The 25,054-nt window shown below is 40.0% G+C and overlaps 1 protein-coding gene across 2 annotated transcripts in view; it reads right to left on the minus strand.

Annotated features, from left to right (window-relative positions):
• Positions 1-18,441, minus strand: part of ADGRA1 (adhesion G protein-coupled receptor A1) — a 484,111-nt gene extending 465,670 nt beyond the window's left edge. For both annotated transcript variants that reach the window (XM_042458649.1, XM_042458648.1), the window contains exon 1: positions 18,057-18,441. In XM_042458649.1, the coding sequence (XP_042314583.1) occupies positions 18,057-18,301 (245 nt within the window). In that variant the 5' untranslated portion in view covers positions 18,302-18,441. The remainder of the gene's footprint in view (positions 1-18,056) is intronic.
• Positions 18,442-25,054: the final 6,613 nt, after the last annotated feature.

Raw genomic sequence — 25,054 nt, forward strand, 5'->3', positions numbered from 1 at the left:
AACTATCAGACCAAAGAGCAGAGCTGGGATTAGATAGAAGCCAAGGCAGGTCACCAACACAAGGTGCAATTATTGAAAGCAGAGAGCACCAGCTACAGGACTACTGAATCAGAGTGAAATTGAGTATTGTGAATGTGACCAAGACCTTAAAAATCCAAAGTAAGTTTAGTGAGCAATGGAAAAACAAGTGAAAGCGATGGCAAGAAAAAAGAAGAGGTCAAATCCCTCATTAGGAAAGAATAGACTTCAAGATCGTCAGGAAGAAGGAGTAAAAGATACATTTCTTTGACATAAACAAATTACAATTAGAAAGAAGAATGAGATGTACAGTTTCAAGACCATAGCTGCTGTCACGCTGCTGAAATAAAGCAGTCTGATGCCACTTTAACTGCCATGATTCAGTGCTATGGAATTCTGGGATCTGTAGCTTGCTCTGGTGCCACAGCAAATTACAAAACCCAAAATTTCATAGCATTGAGTCATGGCAGTTAAACTGCTTTATTTCTATAGTATGGCAGCAGTCCATGAGAGAATTCATCAAATAAGAACCAGTCATGTATCTGGTGGTTATTAAAAATCAGTAAAGCAGAATGGAATTTGGAGAAGGAAATCTGGTGTAGTATATTGGCTAAAACGCTAACCTACAAATCAAGATGTCTTCAGTTCAAATGTTGCCTCTGAATTGAACTCCCTAGGTTGCCTCGGGCAAGTGGCACATCTCACCCTCAGTCCTATCTGGGTGATGGGTGTTAATACTGACTTACAAAGTTGTTGCAAGGACTTCCAACTAGATAATGACAGTGTGAAGCACTTTGAACACTTGAAAAGTGTTATCATAATATTACATATTATTGTTATTGATGCTAGAATGTGAAGAGAAGGACTAAAAACAGGTTCTGAGCTGATAAGTATATTTGTACAGATAGACCCCTGTAACAGTCTGGCATGTGCTTACACATTCCTCCCTTGAGAAAGAACAGACTGGGAAGTTATTAGTGTTAATATACTTTCAAGCATATGGAGAGTATAGCACGTATTTGCAGTATCTGTCTGTTCTGTTATATGGCTGTTTTGAAATTTTATTGCATTTTCCATTGCTTTCAGCCACCCTATGTTGTGTAAGCATTAGATGGACAAGATGCAAGTTTTCTATTGAACAAATAAAACTGCCACCATCTTTAGTTTCTTCATGGTTTAAGGCCTGAGGAACTTCAAAGATACAGAACTTTACATATGAGGGAAAGATTCTTCTATCAAACCTCCTCGTTTATAGCAGTGAGTCCAACTCAAGCCTTCTTAAAACGTGTACGTATGAAAAGTAGTTTGGGTCTGTGCAGTTTGGTGGCTCCCACATTAGTGGGATGCTGAATGCAGTTTGTCTTTTGGTATGAATTTTGAAGGAATTATCCAATGTGCTGAACCTATCGGGGGGATATTTTTCAGAACCTTAGATATTTCCTTTACAGTTCAAATTGAAATTCAAACCAATTTCATCACCCCACTGACAGGGATCAGCACTGGGATAGACACATGAGCAAGAAGGATAAACATAAAAGGCACTAACCTTTCCCAAGTTACAATCCAAATATCTTTTATGAAGAATCAAAACAATAGAGAATGAATTAGTGGTTTCATTCAAAAATAAACGAGAAAGGTGCCACCTAATGAATTCTTTACATTTAAGAGTTTCTCGTCTAAGTTCTATTAATTTACATAGAAGATGAAATCTCCTAATATATGGCAGGCATTAGTTTGTTTGCGTGTCTCAGAAAAGCACAGAAGATTGCCAGTGAAATGTCACTGGCCAATGTGGTGAGTCACAGTAGCCAGGGGATGTTGAGGAATGTGTCAACTAAAGGTAGCAATTATTTCTTCAAGGTGGAAATTAGAATTGAGATGAGGGGACGTTTCATGCCAGACACACTTTGCCGATTTAAAAGCAAGGGGTGTGAGATGTATCAATCACTGCTTATGTGAATGGAACTTTTGGGCTTATGGCTGAAAAGAGTATTTTGGAAAAAAGGGGGATACTAAAATGAAAAAGGGTAGGGTTATATAATGTTATATACCCAGTACATTTTTTAAACTTAGCTGTGCTTTCTGACATAAAGATGATGGCAAAATTAATTCTTGTTGATTTCAGAAGCTATAAGCATAAAAATATTCTGCATTTTGCACACCCAGCAATAATAGGGGGCAGGATTATGCCTTACAGTAAATCATCTCTCCCCTAAAGTTCTGCCATTATAGGCATCAAGATTCTATTGCTTACAAAAAATAAAATCTTTGAGCCAATATCACATAGCATCCATTATTAACTTGAAGTACAGTAGTTGTTAACCTGTTTCAAAGTGATTCAATAGATTCTCACTTGTTCATCTGTTTTACATGTGCTGAAAATTAACACATTTATAATTTTTTCTCCAATTTTCAGAGTGGTATATCATATGATTCGATCGGGTTTTGGTGAAATTTATGATGATGTACATTATTCAGGCTTATCAAAGAAGAGAATTCTTTGTTCTCTCAGCATTGCTTTAGCTGTACCTTCCTGCACAGCTAAAGGCTGGGCTAGATAGCCCTTGTGGTGCCTTCTAATTTTGTGATATAATTGTATGAAGTTCCTAGCAGTGCTTCAAAGATTATTAAGCCTTTCCTGCTATATGGAAGTCTAAAGCAGCAGTTGTTTGGCAAAGTTATCTTGTTCATTTCATTCTTTTTTTAAAAAAAAATGTTTTTAAAAAACTTTTTAAAAATCTTGTTCATTTCATTCTGAAGCTAGTATTTGCCGAAGAATTCTATGTTGCGTTGGGGAATCTATTAGAAATCTATGAAATAGTTACTGGTATTCTTTAGTTATGGAAGATGACCTCACAAGGCCGTACTAAAAAAAAGCACATTGATGAGCCCCTACAGTGAGTCATGTGGGAGGATCAGGGCATTTATATACACACTACAGGCTACCTGAAACACAACTTATTTGGGCCCTCAGACACTCTCATGGGGGATTTTGAGGAGATTTCGATAAGTTAATTATGAAGAAGTCACCAAAGGATCAGCAACAGGTGTTTTTGTTCCAAACAACTACAACCACTCCATATGAATTTGTGCCTAAAAGACCAACGCAAAATGTGAATACATGAGAAGTTCAGGTTGTAAGCAAATTGTGACATTGCACACCAGTTTGTCACATGGACATTAATCACAAAGCATGACTCTTCAGGCATCAGCTTTCAATTTCCTGGTTTTACGAAACTGAAACCAACATCAGAAAGCCTTAAATATGGTATTAAACTAGGAAGTTTCTTTTAGTCACTTAATCAATATTAGATTGGACTGGAGATCTAGAACTATAAAATGCCCTATCCAAAATCAGTTCTGTGCAAAGGACATAAGTGTTATGGCCCTTATTGGCTAGCAGACATTACCAATATGTTTCCTCAATTCAAACTAATTATATTAAAATGTCAAAATAGTATTTAATGATGCCTGAACATAACTTTTAGTCCCAACTACAGTCAACACACTAAAACAACAAATCTTACATAAATAAATATATAAACAAAAATGAAGATATTTTATAACAAATATAGGATTGGTCATAAGTATACAAGGACTCCCTGAAACAACATCTCAGGCTCGGCCAAATCGATCACCAACAATGGTCTACCCTGGCCTCAGGAGGCATGGAGACACACCATCCACGATGATGCAGCCTTTTTTGAAAGCTCACGCCAAACGAGTCTCAAAGAGAAATGACAACGCAGAAAGAACCACAACCCGGAAACATCACCCAAGGAGACTTTCTGCTGTGCTTTCTGCAACCGGACTTGTTTATCGCAGATTGGCCTTTTTAGTCATCAACGCGCTTATAGAAAGCACGGGATCATGAGTCCTTCCTAAATCTTTGTTCGTGAAGTAAAGCCAGAGACATAAGTATATAATCATTTAAGTGATATGAAAGTTAAAAAAATTGTTTCATTACTTTTGGAGGAAGACACAGAATTGTTGTACAAGTAAATGTATAGATTCTATGGTGATAAACACCAGTGTGATATGTCTTATATGTGTGGAGCCGAAATAGCAATAAAACAAAGTTATAAAGGAAAACAATAAATCTAGAGAAACATCCCCTCCAAAAGATGCCCAAACCTCACACATACAAATACACACAAGTCATGTTAGTGGTAAATATGCAGGGCACTACAGTTGGCTCTCTGTTTTCACAGGGGATCCATTCCAGACCTCCCCCCCACAAAAACGGAGGCTCACGGATATTCAAGGCCCATCAGTTTGAATGGGACATGTGCACGTGCATATGTGTGCATGCGTGGAGGGTACCCTATTAAAAATAGCTGAGGTTGCCCCTTCATGGATTTTCAAGGTCGCAGATCCAAGATCCGTGAGTTAGGAGGAGCGACTGTATTTTATATCCTGATTGAGAGGATCATCTGTATAGCTTCTAACAGCCCAGTGCAACTAAGCCAATATTATTTTAGATCTGTACATTTAATCACAACAAAATTACTTTCACACATATTAAATCAGTCAGTGCTAGCTGACTAGGGTATGCCAAAGATATGAGCAAAAATAGCTACAAAAGGCTCTCTTAATTTTATGGATAGGCAAGAAACATACTGTGATTACAATTTTCATTTGAAATGTTACTTGTAACTGTGCCTACAAACCCAAAACAGACATGCAGGAAGCAGCTTTCATGAATAAACTACTAATATGTCACAGGTCTGTAAATTACAGTCCATCCTCCATATCCACAGACTTGCCATGTGCGGACAGCAAGCCTGTGGCAAAGCAGTGGCAGAGGAGAAGGAGGAGGAAGAGGAAATGGTAGCAGCGGAGGATAGAATCATAGAATCATAGAATCATAGAGTTGGAAGAGACCACTAGGGCCATCCAGTCCAACCCCCTGCCATGCAGGAAATCCAAATCAAAGCATCCCTGACAGATGGCCATCCAGCCTCTGTTTAAAGACCTCCAAGGAAGGAGACTCTATCACCCTCCGAGGGAGTGCATTCCATTGTCGAAAAGCCCTTACTGTCAGGAAGTTCCTCCTAATGTTCAGGTGGAATCTCTTTTCCTGCAGCTTGCATCCATTGTTCCGGGTCCTGTTCTCTGGAGCAGCAGAAAACAAGCTTGCTCCCTCAATATGACATCCCTTCAAATATTTAAACAGGGCGATCATATCACCTCTTAACCTTCTTTTCTCCAGGCTAAACATCCCCAGCTCCCTAAGTCGTTCCTCATAGGGCATGGTTTCCAGACCTTTCACCATTTTTGTCGCCCTCCTTTGGACACGCTCCAGTTTCTCAATGTCCTTTCTGAATTGTGGCGCCCAGAACTGGACACAATATTCTAGGTGGGGCCTGACCAGAGCAGAATACAGTGGCACTATTACTTCTCTTGATCTAGACACTATACTTCTATTGATGCAGCCTAAAATAGCATTGGCCTTTTTAGCTGCCGCATCACACTGTTCACTCATGTTCAACTTGTGGTCTACTTGGACTCCTAGATCCCTTTCACACGTAGTTTCATTCAGCCAGGTGTCACCCATCCTATATCTGTGCATTTTATTTTTCCGCCCTAAGTGCAATACCTTACATTTCTCCGTGTTGAATTTCATTTTGTTAGCTTTGGCCCAGCTTTCTAGTCTATTCAGGTCATTTTGAATCTTGATCCTGTCCTCTGGGGTATTAGCTATTCCCCCTAATTTGGTATCATCTGCAAATTTGATAAGTATGCTTCCAATTCTGTCATCCAGGTCATTGATAAAGATGTTGAATAGCACTGGGCCCAGGACAGAGCCCTGTGGGACCCCACTGGTCACTTTTCTCCAGGATGAAAAGGAGCCATTGTTGAGCACCCTTTGGGTTCGGCCGGTCAACCAGTTACAGATCCATTTAACAGTTCCTTTGTCTAGCCCACATTTTACAAGCTTGTTTGCAAGAATGTCATGGGGAACTTTGTCAAAGGCCTTACTGAAATCAAGATATACTATATCCACAGGAGGTGGGAGGAAGAGGAGGAAGAGGAAGTGGTGGCAGCAGAGGAGGCAGGAGGAAGAGGAAGAAGTGGGAGGAGGAAGAGATGGGAGGAAGAAGAGGAGAAGGTAGCTGTGGAGGAGGTGTGAGGAGGAGGAAGAAGTGGGAAGAAGAGGAGGAGGAGGAGGAAGAAGCAGGTGGAGGAAGCAGTAGTGGCAGAGGAGGAAGAGGCCACCCTTTCGCCTGCCACCAGTGAGAGCCAGGAGGGGGGGAGGGAGGGAGGAAGAAAGGAGGAGTCCCACTGTCCTTAATGGTGTTGCGGCCGCATGGCTGCACCACCATTGGGGACAATGCAGACTTGAGCATCCACAGATTTTGGTATCCAGGTCTAGAATGGATCCCCTGCAGATACCAAGATCCAACTGTAGTAAAGAATTTTTGGAATAACTACATTCTGTACAAGCCAAAGCAATGTGGCAACATTTATGTTCACATGCAAAGGGATCTCTGAGACTAAATGCGTGAAAGAAATTGCAACTTAAACTTTCACAGACTAACAAAAGCTTATGCTACAACGTATTTTGCACAGTAAGTATCAAAGGTAATACAAGAATTTTTTGCATACTGATATTCCAGACTAAAATAACTACACTCATCTCTCCACATTTGCAGCTTTCACTTCTGCAGATTTGATTATTCACGGATTTTATTAAGATGTTCTCTCTAGGAATCTCTAGGTTCTCCAGCGCAATTCTATGGTCAATTTTAACCAAAAGTCACACTAAAGGACCTAGAGATTCCTAGAGAGAACACTTCACTTTTTGTAGCATTTGTAGCTCCTCCAGAGTTGCACTGGAGGACCTAGAGATTTCTAGAGTGGTGTTCTCCAGGTAAAAACATGGTGTTTGAGTTATTTGTGTTTTTTCCACATTCACGGTGGCCCTGTGCCCCTAATCCCAGCGAATGTGGTGGGACAGTTGTATGTCTCAGAATTTATATTCACAGTTAACTTTGAGTAAGGCCTACTGAAATTAACACAAAGAAAAAGCCAATATTTTTCTAATTTCATTAGGCACAAACATTATAAACTTCAAATAGTTCTGTTCTGCTGTTGACAGTGCCTATCAAAAGGAACTAATATTTAGTGAATTATTGACAATGTGCTTAATGGTTAGCTGACATGGCCAAAGCCCAAGGCTGGCATTCTCTTCAGCATTTACTATCTTGTAAGCTGGACTAATGATCTCATTAACTTTTGGGATTCACTTTTACAGTTGACAAGCCTTCAAAATCTGCCTCTTAAGCCAAGCAGAGCCCAACCAAAGGTCTCAGTGTTCCCCTGACTAGGAGAAAGCTGCACTCATCATTTCCCTGAGTCTCAACCTGCAGTATATTGGAAGCCCTTTGGTCGGGGTGATTTCTGGTATTGGTAAAGGTAGAAATTGGAGGGGTGGTATTAGCGGAAATAGTTAAGACAACAGAGCTTCATCATTATAGCCATGCTGGACTGTGCAGTATCTCAGTCGAACATTATAAGATCTAGTGATGGAAATTACCATCCTGTCAAAAACCAAACAAAATTTAAAGCACCTTTTTAAAATATTCATTCAGAGGTACCATAATCTCTTACCAAAACTCATTTCTGAGTACATAATGTAGTGATGGTTAACCTTTTAGGGGTGCCCACACTATAAGGCTTTCTGGAACCAGGTGTTACCCAGTGCTGAAGGAGAGACAGGACTTCCAGGGCAGGACTTCTTCCATTCACACTTTTCTGGGCCTTCAGCTGCAGCTTGGGATAGCCGGGAAGAGGACAAAGAGGGAAGTGCCTGTTCCTCCTTTTCCCCACAGTCTGTGTGTCACGAAAAATGGCTTTGAGTGCCATCTCTGGCATGCGTGCCATAGGTGCGCCACTACGGACATAATCCATTTGTCTAGTAGTCTTTCACATTACAGATGTGACATTCAACAAGAAAGTGGTTAATTAGGTATCATAAGAGCTTTTAAACTACAGTATATGAACATAGACACTCGTGTATATGCAGAGCGAGTATGCATGTTGGGTTGCTACATGTCCCATACAATTAACATATAACAATATGACAACCAGCCTATAGCTGCCTCAAAAGCATCTACCTGTACTTCAGGTTTATGCTATGAAAACTCATAGGCAACACTGAAGTCATCTCAATATTTGATGGCTTCCGTGCTCATAAACAGAGGGAAATGACACTGGCCTACAGAGAGTCTAGTCATAGTCCAGAATTACCTGTTCAGAGTCCATACCATCAACACAGTTATCACTAGCAGAACATTTCATAACATGAACAGAATCACATTAAACTGGAAAGCCTGTCTCAAAACTTGCTTAATCATGCATTCTGAAACATTAGTAATAAACCATTTCCACAGAAGAAAAGCATCTTCCACCATATATTATTGGAGAAGAAGCTGAACCACAGCCACTGGTAGACAAAGGTAGTCAAAATGAAATCTTTTTATCTCAAAAAAAAAAATCAGTTATCTTACAAGATGCTTACAAGACATGTGAATGCAGGAAATTAGAAAAGCCTAGGCTGGAAAAGGTTCTACCTATGAAAGAGTCTTGGTTACCATCTCTGAAGATGTCTCTAGTTACCACTTTAGCATTAACAAAATAGCCACAGACATGATACTGCGACATATTGTGGTAATCTTGGATAAAGTGCTGTTTGCAAAAGCCACAGAAATAGCTTAGCAAAAGTAATAGCAGTATATCAATGTTATCCTAAAAATGGAGGCCTCTGTTCATCATGTATCTCAAGATATCTCAGTATCTCAAGAGATTTAGGAATGTTGCAGAAAGCTCTGTCTCAGCCAAGTACCTGATGACAAATTTTTATCCATGGTGTCAGAGTGGACATGTACCTCTGAAAGCTCGGAAATGGGCAACATTTACTCTCTGGACTCCAATGAAAAGGAAAGTAAATCAAACACTGAGCACATTCTGAAGGAAGAAAGCAGACAGACTTTTCTGAGTTAAAGAACCTGCAGAAATAATTTACCTGAATAAAGGGAATGGATAACTGCCAGCATGTTCTATGCTGGACAACCTATTGCTTGTTCTTATAGCTGATTTTCAGGACAAGAATTATGAACAGCCCCTCCATTCCACTGGGTCAATAAGAACCCACATAAACCAGAGATAGGTAAACATTATAACCAGTGAATCAGGAGAATGGTAAGATCTAATACTTAAAGTAGAATGGAGAGGATTTCTAAAGATTTGAGCAATACAATAGATTTCCTGTTGTTGTTTTTGTTGTTGGCCTTCAAGGCAACTACATCATGGCGTTTTCTTGACAAGATTTGTTCATAAGGGGTTTGTCATTGCCTTCCTCTGAAGCTGAGAGAATGTGACTTGCCCAGTGGGTTTCCATCTATCCATCTATCTATCTATCTATCTATCTATTTAGAGCATTTATACTCCACTCTTCAGCAACAAAGACTTTCAGAGCAGCTTACGCTTTTTTCCACAGCCATGTGGAGATTTGAACTCTGGTCTCTCAGAGTCTTTGCTCCAAAACACACTGCAGAAATAATCCAGTTTAAGACTGCTTTAACTGCCCTGGCTCAGTGTTAGGGAATCCTGGGAATTGTAGTTTATTGTGACACCACAGCTCTCTGACAGAGAAGACTAAATGTCTCACAAAACTACAGTTCCCGTAATTCGCTAGCACTGAGTCAGGCCAGTTGAAGCAGTCTCAAACTGGATTATTTTGCACCTTAGTCCAACACTGTAGTCACACCACTACATCATTCTGGCTATATAGGCTTCTTAATTTACACAAATACAAAGCTTCGAAAAAATGTTTGTGTAAAAAACCTAAATTTTATTATCATGTCTATCAGCTTTATATAAAAGTGCCATTTTGGGATACGTACAACGCACAGTATTTAAATGCACTAAATACCAACAATTCAGCCACAGTCCTATCCAACTACATCTTCTAATAATGCAAAACACAAACTTGAGATTAAATATATTTATGTATATTTTAAATACTCACATAAGTATTCATACAGTGATACATAAATATTTCCTAAGTATTCCATGAGGTTTAACTAAGATTATTCCTTGAGGGTACTTGCTGAAATACAGAGTAGATATTCTTCTGAAGTTGACTCATTGCACAAACATCCCAGATAAGACATGTTCTTAAACACTAATGACCTTCAAGAGAAGACAGATATCACTGCTGTTAGGGAAAGCTGATGTCTTTTTTAAAAAATAATGGTTCTACCTTTTTAGGATTAGTAGCCAAGAAAAAGGCAGAGTCCTGTGTACAGGCTTAATAAAAAAAATAGTGTGGTATAGTGGTTTGTGCACTGGACTATGACTGGAAACCAGGGTTGATTCCTCCATTCACTGGATGAGCTTGGGCAAGTCGCACTCTCAGACCCCCCCCCAAAAAAAAACCATGATAGGTTTGCCTTAGGATCGCTATGTCAGAAACAACTTGAAAGCACACAACAACAACAAACAACACTTCCCAGCAATACTGTATATAAAATAACAATCTAGCATTCCTGTGGAAAATACTCCCTTCAAATAGCATATTTCTTTTCTTTTAATCAAAATGCTTTTAAAAACCAAATGGCTAAAATTGCAGTTCCCATTTCTGGGGACATGAATTATTTGTCAGAATGGCATGCGTGGAGAAAATTTTAAACAAAGTCCCTTTTTAAACATCAGTAAGGCAGAGCAGCTGCTTAATCGTCTCAGCTGGGTTCAACTGCCAGTGCACTTTTTAAAATTTATTTGGGTCTCACGTCCAACAGCACAGACAATCATAAGATGTATAGTATCTAAAACCTGTTAATACAAATCAAGGCTGAGAAGCACTCTCATGACATTCAAGCAGAGGATAATGGCCTACATTTGCAAACTATGAAACAACAGTTATGCTTAATCCTACTGTGTGCATTTGACTCAATTTAAACAGAAATTGAACCACAAGTGCCTTTCTTTGCAATGCAAGTTATGCCAGCTAAGTCTGTTCCACTGTATAACAGTTATGGAGTAATTTCTGGAATGAGAGATAGCAGTATTAGTCTTTTGTAGTAAAAACAACAAGGAGTCTTGTAGTACCTTAAAAACTGACAAGTTTTATATGGCATAGCTCTTAGTGGACAGCAGCCCACCATCACATGCATGGAGCAGTGTCACTTCACTCCATGATAATAGGCCACTGTGCATGACAGCTTATGCCAGTGATGGTGAACCTTTTAGAGACCGAGTGCCCAAACTTTAACCCAAAACCCACTTATTTATTGCAAAGTGTCATGTCCCTCCATCTTTCTAGTAACAAACTCTGGCAAACTCTGTGCTGAGGTGACGACACATGTACCCACAGAGAGGACTCCGAGTGTCACCTCTGGCACGCATGCCATAGGTTCGCCATCATGCCAAGTGAAACTTGTCAATGTTCTGCCAAATAAAACTTGGTTAGTCTATAAGGTGCCACAAGACTCTTTGCCACTGTGGTTTTAGTGACACAGTATGCACTTATGTGTTACCAGTAGTGTCCAACATAGTTTTAAACCTTGCATATCAATTATATTTACTACTTTTATTCATTCATTTATTTATGTATTGGCTTTCTCCCAGAAAGCAACCAATAGTGACTCACAGATAAAATCAGTTACAAACTTTACAATAAACATTTTAAAATAATTAAAAACATCTGCTAAAATAATTTTAAAAATGCAATTAAGCATACAGAAGTGTTTTTAAAAAAACAGAATACACACGCCATATAGAAGCCTCCCTGCTCTTCCAACTCTATGATTCTATGACCAAGATTATATACTGTATTTAAAGCCTTCTGGAATAAAATCCTATTTGCTTGCCAGTGAAAGGAAAGCAGAGAGGGCACCAGCCTAGCCTCCTATGGAAGAGCAGCCACCAAGAAGGCTCTCTCTCGTGTCCTTACCAAGCAAGCCTGTGATGGTGGTGGGACCAAGACAAAGCTTTCTTTCTGCTGAAGATCTTAGGACTCTGAACAGTTCATATGGGGGACACAGTGCTTCAGATAGTCTGGACCCAAGTTGTATAGGGAGAGCCAGCTAATACACACAAAGGGCTTTATAGGTCATGACCACCACTTTGAATTGGGCCCAGAAACAAATAGGTAGCCAAAATTTTAACCACTGTGCATCAGTGTGTTAGTCAAAGACAACATTAGTCTGACAAACACTCTCTTTTTAACAATTTGGAGCAATTTGTCTCTCAATTTGTCTCTCTGACAATTTGTCTCTCTGACAAACACTCTCTTTTTAACAATTTGGGGCTGTTTGCAACATGAAAGCAATATCTTTGCCCTTTCAGCAACATGACAAAAATGGTACAGTTTTCAGTACAGCCATCTGGGAACTCTTACTTACTGATGCAACAGTTTTTAGGATTTCAACATTCAGCCCAGTTTTTCACAGAAATGTCATCTGGGAAAAGAAATCTTGACTTATTAAAACCCGACTAAAGGTTTTATCACAGGATAAAATTGGCTTTTTTGTTATTTTAAGAGATGTTATTGCATCTGTAACGCACATTGCTTTTATTCGCCCCTCCATTCTCAGTTTGTTAAAACAATACGACAAGTTATGTTCCGTATGCTGCAGCTCCTTCTCTATGGGCCAATAAAAATGAATGGAAACAGGCAGTGTCTGCATGGATATGCTCTTTCCCTGCTCTTCCATGCAGCTAGAAAAACATATCTATGAACACTAATGTTTGTGCTTTTTTCCCTCACCAATTTCTGCAGCTGGTGAATATCATATAACTTTAACTTAATTCATCATAAATACTGTCTCTACAGAAAGTATTTGACACTTTCAGTCAAACTGTCAGCTCCATGTTCAACTACTGAAAAAGGCATTTCCTCTTCTTTATTTAGATTATTGTTATAACGATTTCCCTTCCACACCCCACAACCCCATCTTATAATATTGGGGCTTTTCAGTTACTTTCAAAGATATGAACTGAATTAAGAGCAAAAGGAATTACAGTACTTTATGCATGTGTAAAGTAAATGTTTTTGTCTTTCTTAATAAGCTAATAAACTTTTCAAATTTTAGTATTTGTTTTTATATTACCAGAGATAGGATTGTCAACAAATGCTTTCATCTTTCATCTTAGCTGGAGTTCAATTTATTTTTCTCCATTATTGTTTTTCTACCAGTCCACTTGCTTCCTAATATAATATCCCTATGGGGAACAGTATAAATTTGTCAGTGTTTCCTGCAAAGCAAAATGGTATACATTTTTATAAGAGAAATAGGTCTGGAGCTACATTCTTATGAACACTTGTTTGGAGGTAAGCTCAAATGAAATCAATGGGTCTTCCTTCCATGCAAAAATGATTTGGGGTTGGGATGCAAAATAATTGCCAAATGACTCCATATTTTCAGAATAAACCAATGAAACCATTTTCTACATATGATTTTCTATTAAAAATTGTAGAAACTTGTTAACTGTTAAGGAAGAAAACTTCACCTGCACCTAATTTACTCAAAAGTAAATTGTTCGGTGGAATTCATTTCAGTTTAGGGCTACAATCCAGGTGTGTCCTATATTCGCTTGCAAGTTGGAAGACTGTATTCTTGATATAGCCACAGAAAGAACACTAAAACCTAAGAGTTTTACAATGTTAACTGGAATATTTTTCAGGAGCTGTGCTTCAAACTGCATTTAACACATCTGTACCTTAATAAGGAAGATATTCCTAGATGAATAACAGTAATTCAACAGCTTTCAAAAAAATTAAGCAACAGAGCACATCTGTGCATTTCCAAGCACAGGGTCCACACATGTTGTAAATTACTATCTTTTACAGTTGCTTCTCTTAAAAGTGTTGACTGTAATAGAAAAGTTCAGCAATGCCTGGACATTTTCACAGCATAAACTGTCAACAAATAAATCCAGCAGTACAGAATCACTTATGAAGGTGGGATTTATTGTTTTTATTGTTTTTATTGAATTGTTTTAATGTATATGTATGTATTGTTATCAGATGCTGTTCACCGCCCTGATTTTCAGAAGGGCGGTATACAAATAAAATTTTATTATATTATTATTATTATTTAGGGAGTAAACACATATAACTTGTAATTCCTGGGTCCATTTTAAACAGATTACATTAACCTAGTCTTACAGTTCATTGAACAGCCTAGTTAGGCCAAAACACACACACAGCCTCACAGTATTTCAAAGCTGCAGTCTCAAACACACACTGCTTTGGGATTAACTTTCACTAAACTCAGTGAGGTTAACTTCTGAGAAAACATATAATAGGGCTGTACTGGAAGCATTCAACAAAGTTTAGTGAGTTATGTTAGCCTAAATGCTAACACCTTGCCTTAGCTGAGCTGTGGATAAAACCATAAGAAGAGGATTTATATCCATAGGACTTCACTACACTTCGCCTTAACTGAGCTGTGGATAAGACTTTAAGAATAGGATTTATATCCACAGGACTACACCAGGATTTAAATGTCATTACTTTCAGTTTATCTGTGGAGTGGATAAGCCTGCTAATTTTTCACCCAATTCTAACCATATTTGTTTAGAACTAAAATCCCAGTGATTTCAATTAAGGCTTCCTGCCATATATGCTTAAGAATACAGAGTCAGCTATTCTTTATTTTAGTTTATGCAACAGGCAACTGTACCTCAAAGTGTATTTTTAACATACCAAAAATGATGCTGGGTCAGAAAAAATGGAAGCTTGTGGCAAGTTCTAAATAGTTAAAGGGGGCATCTAAAAATATGGACAATATATCTCATTTCTCAGATCCAGTGAAGAGAAGGCCATCAATTTCAGTAAACAACCCTTATTATGCAGTTCATTTTTGTCTGTTATCTTTAGGGTCTGAAATTATCGTCTGTGAGATTTAAAGATGTCTCAGTTGATATAATCTGCATTGTGGAAGTATTATTTGCAAAACCACTGGGCAAGGCAGTGTGCAATTTACTTTCCATACACATTGCTCCCCCAAAAGCAAACAAAATGCTACCAGAACTTTTCAGACAGGGATGGAAAAAAAAATCAGACTTCTAGTAAAGAAAGGAAGGAGAACCTGAGTTCAGAAACAAGTCTAAAGTGAGCCTCCATCATTATTTATACTTGTAAAAAGAAAGTGCATTATGCTTTCCTTTCTTCTTACACAGGTGTATGTACCCAGACAATTTCTTCATGACAAACTTCTGTCAAACTTCTTTTGAAGAAAGGCAAAAGTCACAGGACTCTTTTAAAGGAAGGCTGCAAAAACTGGTCACTGAGTAACTAGCCTCTCTATCGTTTAGGTGAGCTTGCAGTTTCCCAGCTGGACAGGAAACATGTTGTTTGGGGAGACAAAGTTTTGCCCATCATCCAGAGAAAACCAGCTCATAGAATTAAGATTTACGATGGTCCTTCAGAAAGAAGGGATCCTAGAGCTTTCCAGGAATGCACCCAATCCTTCTTTTCTCCCACCACTGCAACCTCATTTAAAAACAACACATTTCATTCAATATATACCCATGTCGTTGAGGGGAATGCCATAAACAGGTCCTTGGCAATGGCTATAGGTACTGTATATATAAGTCAATCTGATGTATAAGTCAAGGGCAGGTTTGGGGGCCAAAATTATGGATTTTGATATGACCCGTGGATAAATTGAGGGAAAAACTTAGGGGCATATAACAAAGGATGTGAAGGTTGAAATACAAAATTCCAGCAGGCATAACTGTGCTCATACTAAAGGCTGAATGGATGAGAGAGAGAGTCAGTGCTTCCAGGGCAGGATTACACTCCTGCCTTTCACCAGGGGATGGTTCCTTTTTTAAGTAAGAGTTAAAGTACAGTACTTACATTGACCCATGGATAAGTCGGCTCAGGGTTTTTGGGTCAATTTTCTGACTAAAATTTCTAGATATACACTAACTCCTGGCAGCTCAGCTGGTGGATGTCTGGGCTCTCCTGCTTGGATGCCTGCTTGCAGCTTCCTCCTCCTGCACCAGTCCCTTCACAGCTGGGTTTCCTTCCAGCCCCAGCATCCCCAGCAGAGATTTAAGCATGAAAAGTTGGCATGCTACTTAAGTTAAGCAACAACTTGTTGGAGCTCTATTCCCTGGAAATTAGCCAAGGGGGCCTATATCGGGATGCCAGGCAGCATATGGAAGAGCAGGGCAACCAGATGTCCTAACGGCAAAGGAGAACAAGGAACAGCAAAACTGAGGACAGTCGAAGAAAAATGTAGGGCACGACCAAAGAAAAGCTGAAAACACTCGCAGAAATGTAAATTCATATTTCTTAGTCATGGTCAAAATGGAGGACATTTTGGGATTTCTCCTGGACAAAGTTGACATGTGGGACAGGTCCTGGAAAAGGAGGAGCACTGGTCACCCTGTGGAAGATCCTTTCAGGCGACCACCCTCTCCCCCACTGAGGGGATTCATTTAAAGCTATGTCAGGAGTCTGCCACTTTTCCTTCCTTGGCTTAGAGCAGAGTGTGCCTCTGACCATGTGCAAAGCATTTCCCCCCCCCCCCCGGATTATCTCTCTCAATATTTTTTTATTTTTATAAAAATTAAAATACAACATAAAAATACTAAAAAAAACCCCACTTATTTGCTTCCTTTACCCTCCAATTTTTATAAGTCCCTTAGAATAACTATTTGCCACTTTTTATCTATCCTATATCTTTCATTAGTACTTCATTTTCCTTTCCCCGGACATGTCCTCCATTTTGACCTTCTGTCCAGGAGGAATTCCCACCTGTCCTCCATTTTGAGCATACCTAAGAAGCATGAGTTTACATTTCTACAAGAAATTTATTAGCTTTTGGGGGGGGGGTGTCATGTCCTCTATTTTTCTTGAATGTCCTCCACTTTGAGCATGCCTAAGAAGCACAAATGTACATTTCTAACTAGAGATTTATTAGCTTTGTTTAATCCTGTTTTAGCATTGGGAATGAGATGGTTGGGTATAGGGATTATTTTCGTCTTGGATTTTATTGTAACTTTGATGTATTTTATTGTTGTAACCCGCCAGGATTCTCAGTGATAGGGAGGGCCAGAAATAAATCTTTATTATTATAGTATTATTATTATTATTATTATTATTATTATTATTATTACTGAATGTCCTCCACTTTGAGCATGCCTAAGCAGCCTGAATTTACATATCTGCGAGTGCTTTTAGCTTTTTTGGTCATGTCCTCCATCTTTCTTGAATGTTCCCCATTTTGACCCTGATATAAGAGTCCTGTCCAAGCTTTCCTTTGGGCCAGGTCCTCCCTCCTTCTCCAAGGTCCTCCATTCCCAAGCATGCCTTAAGGAGCCTTCATTTTCCATTTTGAAGCTTCCCTTTGGGTCACGTCCTCCATTCTCTTGGAAGGTCCTCCATTCCGCTGTCCTTGGTCCTCTCCTTTGCGCTTAGGACCTACCTGGAGCAGTTCCTCTGATTGTATAAGACATATTGTATCATTTGTATCATTGCAGACATCCCTGGGAAAAACTAAGCTAGGGAGCCCAAGAAGTGCATGAGAGTCCTCAGTGGCCTGCATCCACACTGGAGAAATAACCCGGTTTGGCACTGCTTTAACTTGTTGTCTGGCTCAAGGCTATGGAAATTCTGGGAGTTGGAGTTTGTTGCACTGTGAAAACAAACTCTTTCAACACTGAAGATTTCTTTTTGTGGAAGAAATCCAGGCAGTAATGTAAGCAGCAGCATTACACCCAGGTGAAGGTAGAGATTGTGTGGATGCTGCTGTGGGTCTGAAGTGGAATGCAGTCCAAACTCCAGGGAGGAGGCTGCTGGGACCTGTCTGGTTTTCACCCTCATCATCCCTTTTTCAAACCAACTTGGGTCCACTCTGCCAGCATCTTGGACACCTAGAGATGGATGCTCAGAGCCTCTTCCCAACCCTACTTTTTGTGACTTTGGAAATGATGCATTCTCCCCTTTTCTATTTCCATTTCCATTTCCCCTCTTCTCCCCACCCTTCTTTTTTGATGGTTCTAGTGTTACTCACAGGGAGACGGTGCGGTTGGGGAGCGAGGAGGGCTGCAAAGTTTCCACCAAGTCCCCTCCGGTGCAGACAACTTTGATGCGGATGGTCTGCCGGCCAGGTCCCTTGGAGGAAGAGGAAGAGGAAGAGGAGCGCTCGGCTGTGCAGAGGCAGCTGTCCACCAGCAGCTCCGGGCAATTCCGGTTGGCCCCAGACAGCCCCACTGCAGCCACCGCCACCAGGCACAGGCAGCAGCACAGCCCAGGCATGGCGCCAGGGGGGCGGCAGAGGCAGAGGCAGCAGTGGGGCCAAGGGAGACTCCTGCTGCTGCTGCTGCTGCTGCTCTTGCTGCTGCTGGAGCACTCATGGCATGCTCCTCCGCCTGCAGCCAGCACCAAGAGGGTCTGCTCCTCCAGGTCCAGCAGCAGCAGCAGCAGCAGCACCACGCCTCCGCCCCCGCCCCCGCCCCTCTGCAACAGGGCAGGGCAGGGACAGCCCCAGCTCTCTGGGAGGGAGAGGAGGAGGAGGAGGAGACCCCCTGCCCTCCTCTTCCCTCAGAGGCTCATCAGGAGGAGCCCCACACAGGGAGGGAAGAAGGGGAGTGGGCACTCCAATCCCTTCCCTTCATCAACATGTGTGTGTTTATGTATAAGAATATATGCATGTTTTCTTCTCAGCAGCACTGCTGGTTTCAAAATTTGCATTCAAGTGGAATAGATGCATTTATAAAATGAGGGAGACATTAATATATATATATATATATATATATATATATATATATATATATATGGGGAAGGACAGACACACATATTTTTAAAATGAGGGGGGTGTGTGTGTGTGTGTGTGTGTGTGTGGAGAAGGACACACACAAATTTTCTCCTCAGCAGCACTGTTTTGTTTAAAATGTAAATTCAAGAGGGGATATATATATATATATAGGGAAGGACACACACAAATTCCTCAGCAGCAGTACACACACACACACATATATGTTTGTGTGTGTGTAGTCCTACTGAATTTAAGTTTCAGACCAAAGTGCTGCTGAGGAGAAAGTGTGTGTGTGTGTCCTTCCCTATACACACACACAAACATGTATACATAATCCTCCCTTCCTTTATAAATATATCTATTCCTCTTGAATTTACATTTTAAACAAAACAGTGCTGCGGGGGAGAAAATTTGTTTGTGTGTCTCCTTTCTCATATATACACGTACACACAAACATACACCATATTTTATAAATATAGCTACAGTGGGACCTTTCCTTTACATGGAGGATCTGTTCCATATCCCCCCCCCCCCCATGTAAGGGAAATTCCACATATACTTGCACCCCATTGCAAACAATGTTGTGTGTTCTTGTGGTGCACTGTGTGCACCATTTGTTTAATTGGTGCACAGCTTCAGCATAAGCTTGAAGCCACATACAGTGCACCGGCATACACACATACAGCGTGCGCATATGGCGTGTGCCCGCATATGCCCCTAGGCATGCACCGCCTTTCAAACTAATAGAGCTTGAATAGTGGTGATTTTTCATTTTCATGAGGGGGTCTGGAACGGATCCCCCTGTGAAAACGGAGGGGTGACTGTATATAAATGCATCTGAGGAAGCAGACTTGAGTCTACAAAAGCTCATGCCACTAACTTCTTTCTTTAGTTAGTTTCAAAGGTGCTACAAGATCTCTATATATATTCTTCTTGAATTTAACTTTTAAAACAGTGCTGCTGAGGAGAAAGTGTGTGTGTGCGCGCGTGTGCACGCGCACGTCCCATAAGGGATGGGATGGCTTAGTAGTTAAGATTCCAGTTCTGACAGATCGGAAGATTGGCAGATTGGCAGTTCAAGGCCTGACTGCTGCATGATGGGGTGAGTTGCTGTCATTAGTCCCAACCTCTGCCAACCTAGCAGTTCGAAGCCATGCAAATGCAAGTAGATAGATAGGCACCACTTCAGTGGGAAGGTAACAGCATTCAGTGCAGTCATGCTGACCACATGACCACCGGAGTAGTCCTCAGACAACACTGGCTCTTCAGCTTAGTAATGGAGATTAGCACCGCCACCTACAGTCGGTTACAACTAGACATTCATGTCAAGGGACTACCTTTACCTTTATATACATATATGTGTGCACACATACGTATATATACATGTCACTTCTGTGTATATATGTACACACACACACACACACACACACACATTCCTCTTGAATTTAAATTTGAAACCAAAAAGAAACAAACAGTGCCGCTGAAGAGAAAATATGTGTGCATGCTCTTGTCGTTGTTGTGTACCTCCAAGTCATTTCCAATTTATGGTAGCCCTAAGGGGAACCTATCATAGGGGTTCTTTCTTGACAAAAATTTGTTCATGGTTTTGCCATTGCTGTCCTGTCCCTCCCCTCCCCATAATACACACACACAATCCCTTTATAAATATATATATTTCTCTTGCATTTAATTTATAAAAACAAACAAACAGTGGTGCTAAGGAGAAAATAAGTTTATGTGTGTACTTCCACATATATATATTTCTTTACTGCAGTAATCTGCCTTTATAAATACATGTATTCCTCTTGAATTTAAACTTAAAACAAAACATAGGGCCACTGAGGAGAAAATATGAGCCATGCTGCTCCTTAAGCCACTCCTGGGCCAAGGAATATCCTGCCAGGAGGCAGCAGCAGGTGATCCCACTCCAAGTGACTCACCTCCTTAGCTCCAGCCAGATAGGCAAAAGGACACTGGCAGCAAGATGCCTCACCCCACAAGTGGGAGGGGGAGGCTTGGTGGGTGGGTGCCACACACCCTCAATACAGTCATGTTGAGGTGTGGACCATCTGAAAGATTAGTGGACCACTTCTCTCTCAGAAAAGGAAAAAACAAATATTCCTTCCCCCACTTGGGAGAAGTGGACAAAGTCCTTGGTTCCCAGAGAAAGGACAAAAGTCCAGGGGAGTTCTTAGCTGAAACTTCACATAAACAGACACTTGCACAACCATATCTACACCAACCAGTTTGTTGTTGTTAAGTGCCCTCATCAACCTTGACTCATGATGACCCTGTGGATGAGGCATGTCCAAGACCCCCTGTCCTCAGCCACTCTTCTCAGATATACAGGCCTAGGCCCGTGTCATCCCTGATTGAGCCAAACTATCTGGCATGTGGGCTTCCTCTCTTTCTATCACCTTCCACCATTTTGAACATCATTGCCTTTTCTAATTATTCATTTTTCCTTGTGATGTGGCAAAAGTATGACATCCACAATTTAGTCATCCTGGCTTCCAGGAATACTGTGGGCCTGATCTGGCCATCAAAAGTTTTTTTTAGCACTCTTCTCCAGCACCACATCTCAAATGAGCTGATTTTCTTTCTATTGGCTTTTTTCACTGCCCAGCTCTTAAATCCGTACATTTTGATAGGAATTACAATAACTTTGGCTATCCTCACTTTAGTTTTCAGAATTATGTCTTTACATTTTAGGATCCATCCATACCAGTTCCACTCTCCTTCAGATTTCTTTACTGCAGTATCCATTGTGATCTGGTTTGGTTTTTTTTTTTTTTTTTCATATTCAGTATTAAGCTTATCTTGGCACTTTCCTCCCTGATCTTCTTTAGTAATTGCTCCTGATGTTTGTTTGTTTCTGTTAGGAGTTTGTTTCTGTTAGTTCCTGAAACCAAGAACCAGCTCCATATATGGTAAGAGTCTTAGCTGCAGAATCTTGAGCATGACTTTGCTAAAAGGGCAGGACAGAACCAAACAAAATAAGCAGCCACACAGCACATACATTTAAAAATCAAGAGAAGATCCAGAGCAATGCCACACATATTATAGATACATGGAATGTTAGAAGCATGAGTCAAGAGAAACTAGACAGAGTAAAAAGGGGGACTGAATGAATAAACATAGTAATATTAGGAGTGGGTGAGCTAAAACGGACAGGAATGGGACATTTCGAGTTAGATAACTACACAGAAAATGAAAACGGAGAAGAAATAGAGAATAGTGGAGAATAGTGGAAATGGAAACAGTGGCCCAAGTCCCATTCCAGAGAGTCAGCCCAGAAAGATGCATGGTTGATGGTATTGAAACCAACTGAGAAGTCCAACAGAACCCCTTTCATTTCCCTGCATAGGTTATCCACCAATGCAATTGAAGCTGTCTGTTCTATAACCAGGCCTGCAGCCAGACTGAAAATAGATCTACTCTATATAATCCCTCTCATCCAGAAGCTGGAACGCCACCATACATGCCAGAACCTTGCCCCAAAATGAAATGTTAGAGACTAACCAATAATTAGTCAGAATGGTGAGATTCAGGGAGACCTTTGTTAGTAACAGCTTCACCACAGCCGCCTTTAGTCACGATGGAAACCTCCCTTCTTCAGTGAGGTATTCACCACACCTCTTACCCACTTGGTCAGTCCCCTTCTAGTTGTTTTCAGGAGCCAGGAAGATCAAGAATCTAATATACATATGGTGGCTCTCACATCTCCAAGGATGCTGTCCAAATCCTCAGGTTGTACAAATTGAAACGTATCCAACAATACAGGACAAGCACGTGTCAAGACCATATCCCACTGGACCTGTCTCAACAACAGCATCCAAGTTAGAGTGAATCTGAGTGATTTTGTCTGCAAAGTATTTTGCAAAGTCAATACATATACGTATGGCCCAGACACTTCTCACAACTGATACACAAAGTATTTTAGAAACAATGGAATATTTGCAGTACTGGCATCAATAATAGAATCACATAAAATATTAAAACATATTTTTAAAGAATAAAGAACAAAAAAGATACTCCAAAGGAAAAAAACAGTCTTTTTTAAAAAGCCCACAAATACACAAAAGAAAAAGAGAATGAGAAACAGCAAATATCTCAAGAAAAAAACCAATTGGCCACATTATAGAATTTGCTCCAGCAAAGGCACAGTTGCATCAAGACATGCAGGCTGATCTGATATTGGTAAATATATGGATGTACCTTGTTGTACTTGGTTTCTTTTTACCAACCACTGATGTGCACAAGATTAATGAAGTTCTATACAGCAATTATTCTGTGTAGAGGTCAAAGCACAAATAGCTTTGAATTCATGTAACTAAGCCTAGATTTTCAGTTTGAAGGAAGAATGATGTCATATGACTTATCACACTAATTACTTAGCAGCTTTTGTGTAGCACCTTCTGTTCTCATTTATGTTGCTATAGTCACCTCATATTTTAATTGCATTTTTATAGTATCTTAGTACTGTGTTAGATGCCACGTGAACAGAAATGTATGAACAAGGTGAAGGATATAAATTATGTAAATAAATAAATCTTGGAGTCATACAAGCATTTTCCAGGAGTCATTCCCATCATACTCAATATATTGAAGAACTGGCTTGCAAAAGCTGTTTGTGAAATATGTCCATTAACAATTGTTGGCTATAAGAAAATTCATTTCTACCTCAGTGGAAGAGGAGAAATCCAGCAAATGTGCACAGATGCAGGATGTAAACATTCCATCTTAACTGAATTATGGATAATGGCCAAAACAATTCAACAAATAACAAGCGAGTGAGCCTGATATAGTATAGTGGCCCCAGATATCAGGGAGAACAGATGTGATGCTAGAGATCTTATGATCACATTTCCCAGCAATTATTGGTTTGGTGTGCTCTGAGAACTCCAATTTTTAACAGAGCAGGAGCACTGGAGAGTAAGATTTAAACATTTCCCCACCCCCTATGTCACAATAACTCCTTTTGTAGACCAGGTTTTAATTGTTAATCTGGCAGTTATGACAGTGTGGGTGGAGACACATAATTTGGAGGAAAGTGTCATTCTCAGAGAATAACTGGATATACTTTTCATCACCACCAACTTGCTCACTAATTGCAATCTCTTGGGATAAGATACTGGTAGGTGGTGAATGTCTGGCTCTCCAGATGTGGGACTGCAAACTTAAGTCTATCAACTATCTCCATTGGCTGATGGCATTTGGAGTAAAACAAAATCTGGAAGGCTACACATCCCTTCTCCCCCCAGGAGACCTCGGCTTGCTTACCCATGCACGGGTAGTTTTTTAGACTGGGCTAGTGTGATACCCTGTATACTGCTTTGATTTTGCACTAGTTATGAATTCCTTTATGGGCACAATTCGAAGTTTGGTTTTTAACCTTTGAGGTCCCAAAGTATCTATGAGCAAATAATATGAAGAACACTTGAACATATGAATCTACATGGGCTTATTAAAAATCAACTCCTAAATTCCTCCTCTGGCCCATTGCATGCAGATTTCCTATTGACAAACATCAGAGACAGGATCTAATGCCATGATTGTGGCATTAGATCTTTGTGATATTCAACAGGAACCTTCTCTTCCTGGTAGTACACATATTTATTCTATACCAAGGGGGAGTTAACTGTGTGTGTATTTTGTGGGCTCTTGGATACTTATTTTTATGATTTTTAAAAATTTATTGTAAATTGTTTTAGTCTTGTATTACATTGGATGTAAGCTTCCTTGTGTCCTGGGCAAGGGGGAAGGTGGTACAGTAACTAGGTAAGTAAGTAAATGTTAAAGGGCCTGCTTTTGAAGAAATATAATTAAATTATAAAAAGGAGAAAGAGAGTGGGAGGAAAAAAAGGGAAACTAGCTGCATGTTTAAAACTAACTGATAAAAACAATAAATCTTAAAGGTGTTGCTGTATGCCATTTTCCTTCCCTCCCCCTATCTTTTTCATTTTTATGCTGCAACAGACTAACACATCTACTACTTTAATAATTAGGACTGTGCAGGTCACAGGTTTTCCTAACCTGGCCTGGCCTTCTGCTAACTCCTGGTTCCAGAAAATGAATTCTTTACAATATCTTACAATTAGATCCTTAATTAATCACATCTGAAACCTGAAGAATTATGTCACAAACGGAGTTAACTGAGATTCCAAAATAAGCATACATGTGATTTCACATCTTTCAGCCTCTTTCAAGTAATCCTTCAAGCACTGAGTACATTGATTCATCACTTCTGATCT

The sequence above is a fragment of the Sceloporus undulatus genome, chromosome 3 (genome assembly GCF_019175285.1).
Source record: "Sceloporus undulatus isolate JIND9_A2432 ecotype Alabama chromosome 3, SceUnd_v1.1, whole genome shotgun sequence".
NCBI classification, from domain to species: Eukaryota; Metazoa; Chordata; class Lepidosauria; order Squamata; family Phrynosomatidae; genus Sceloporus; species Sceloporus undulatus.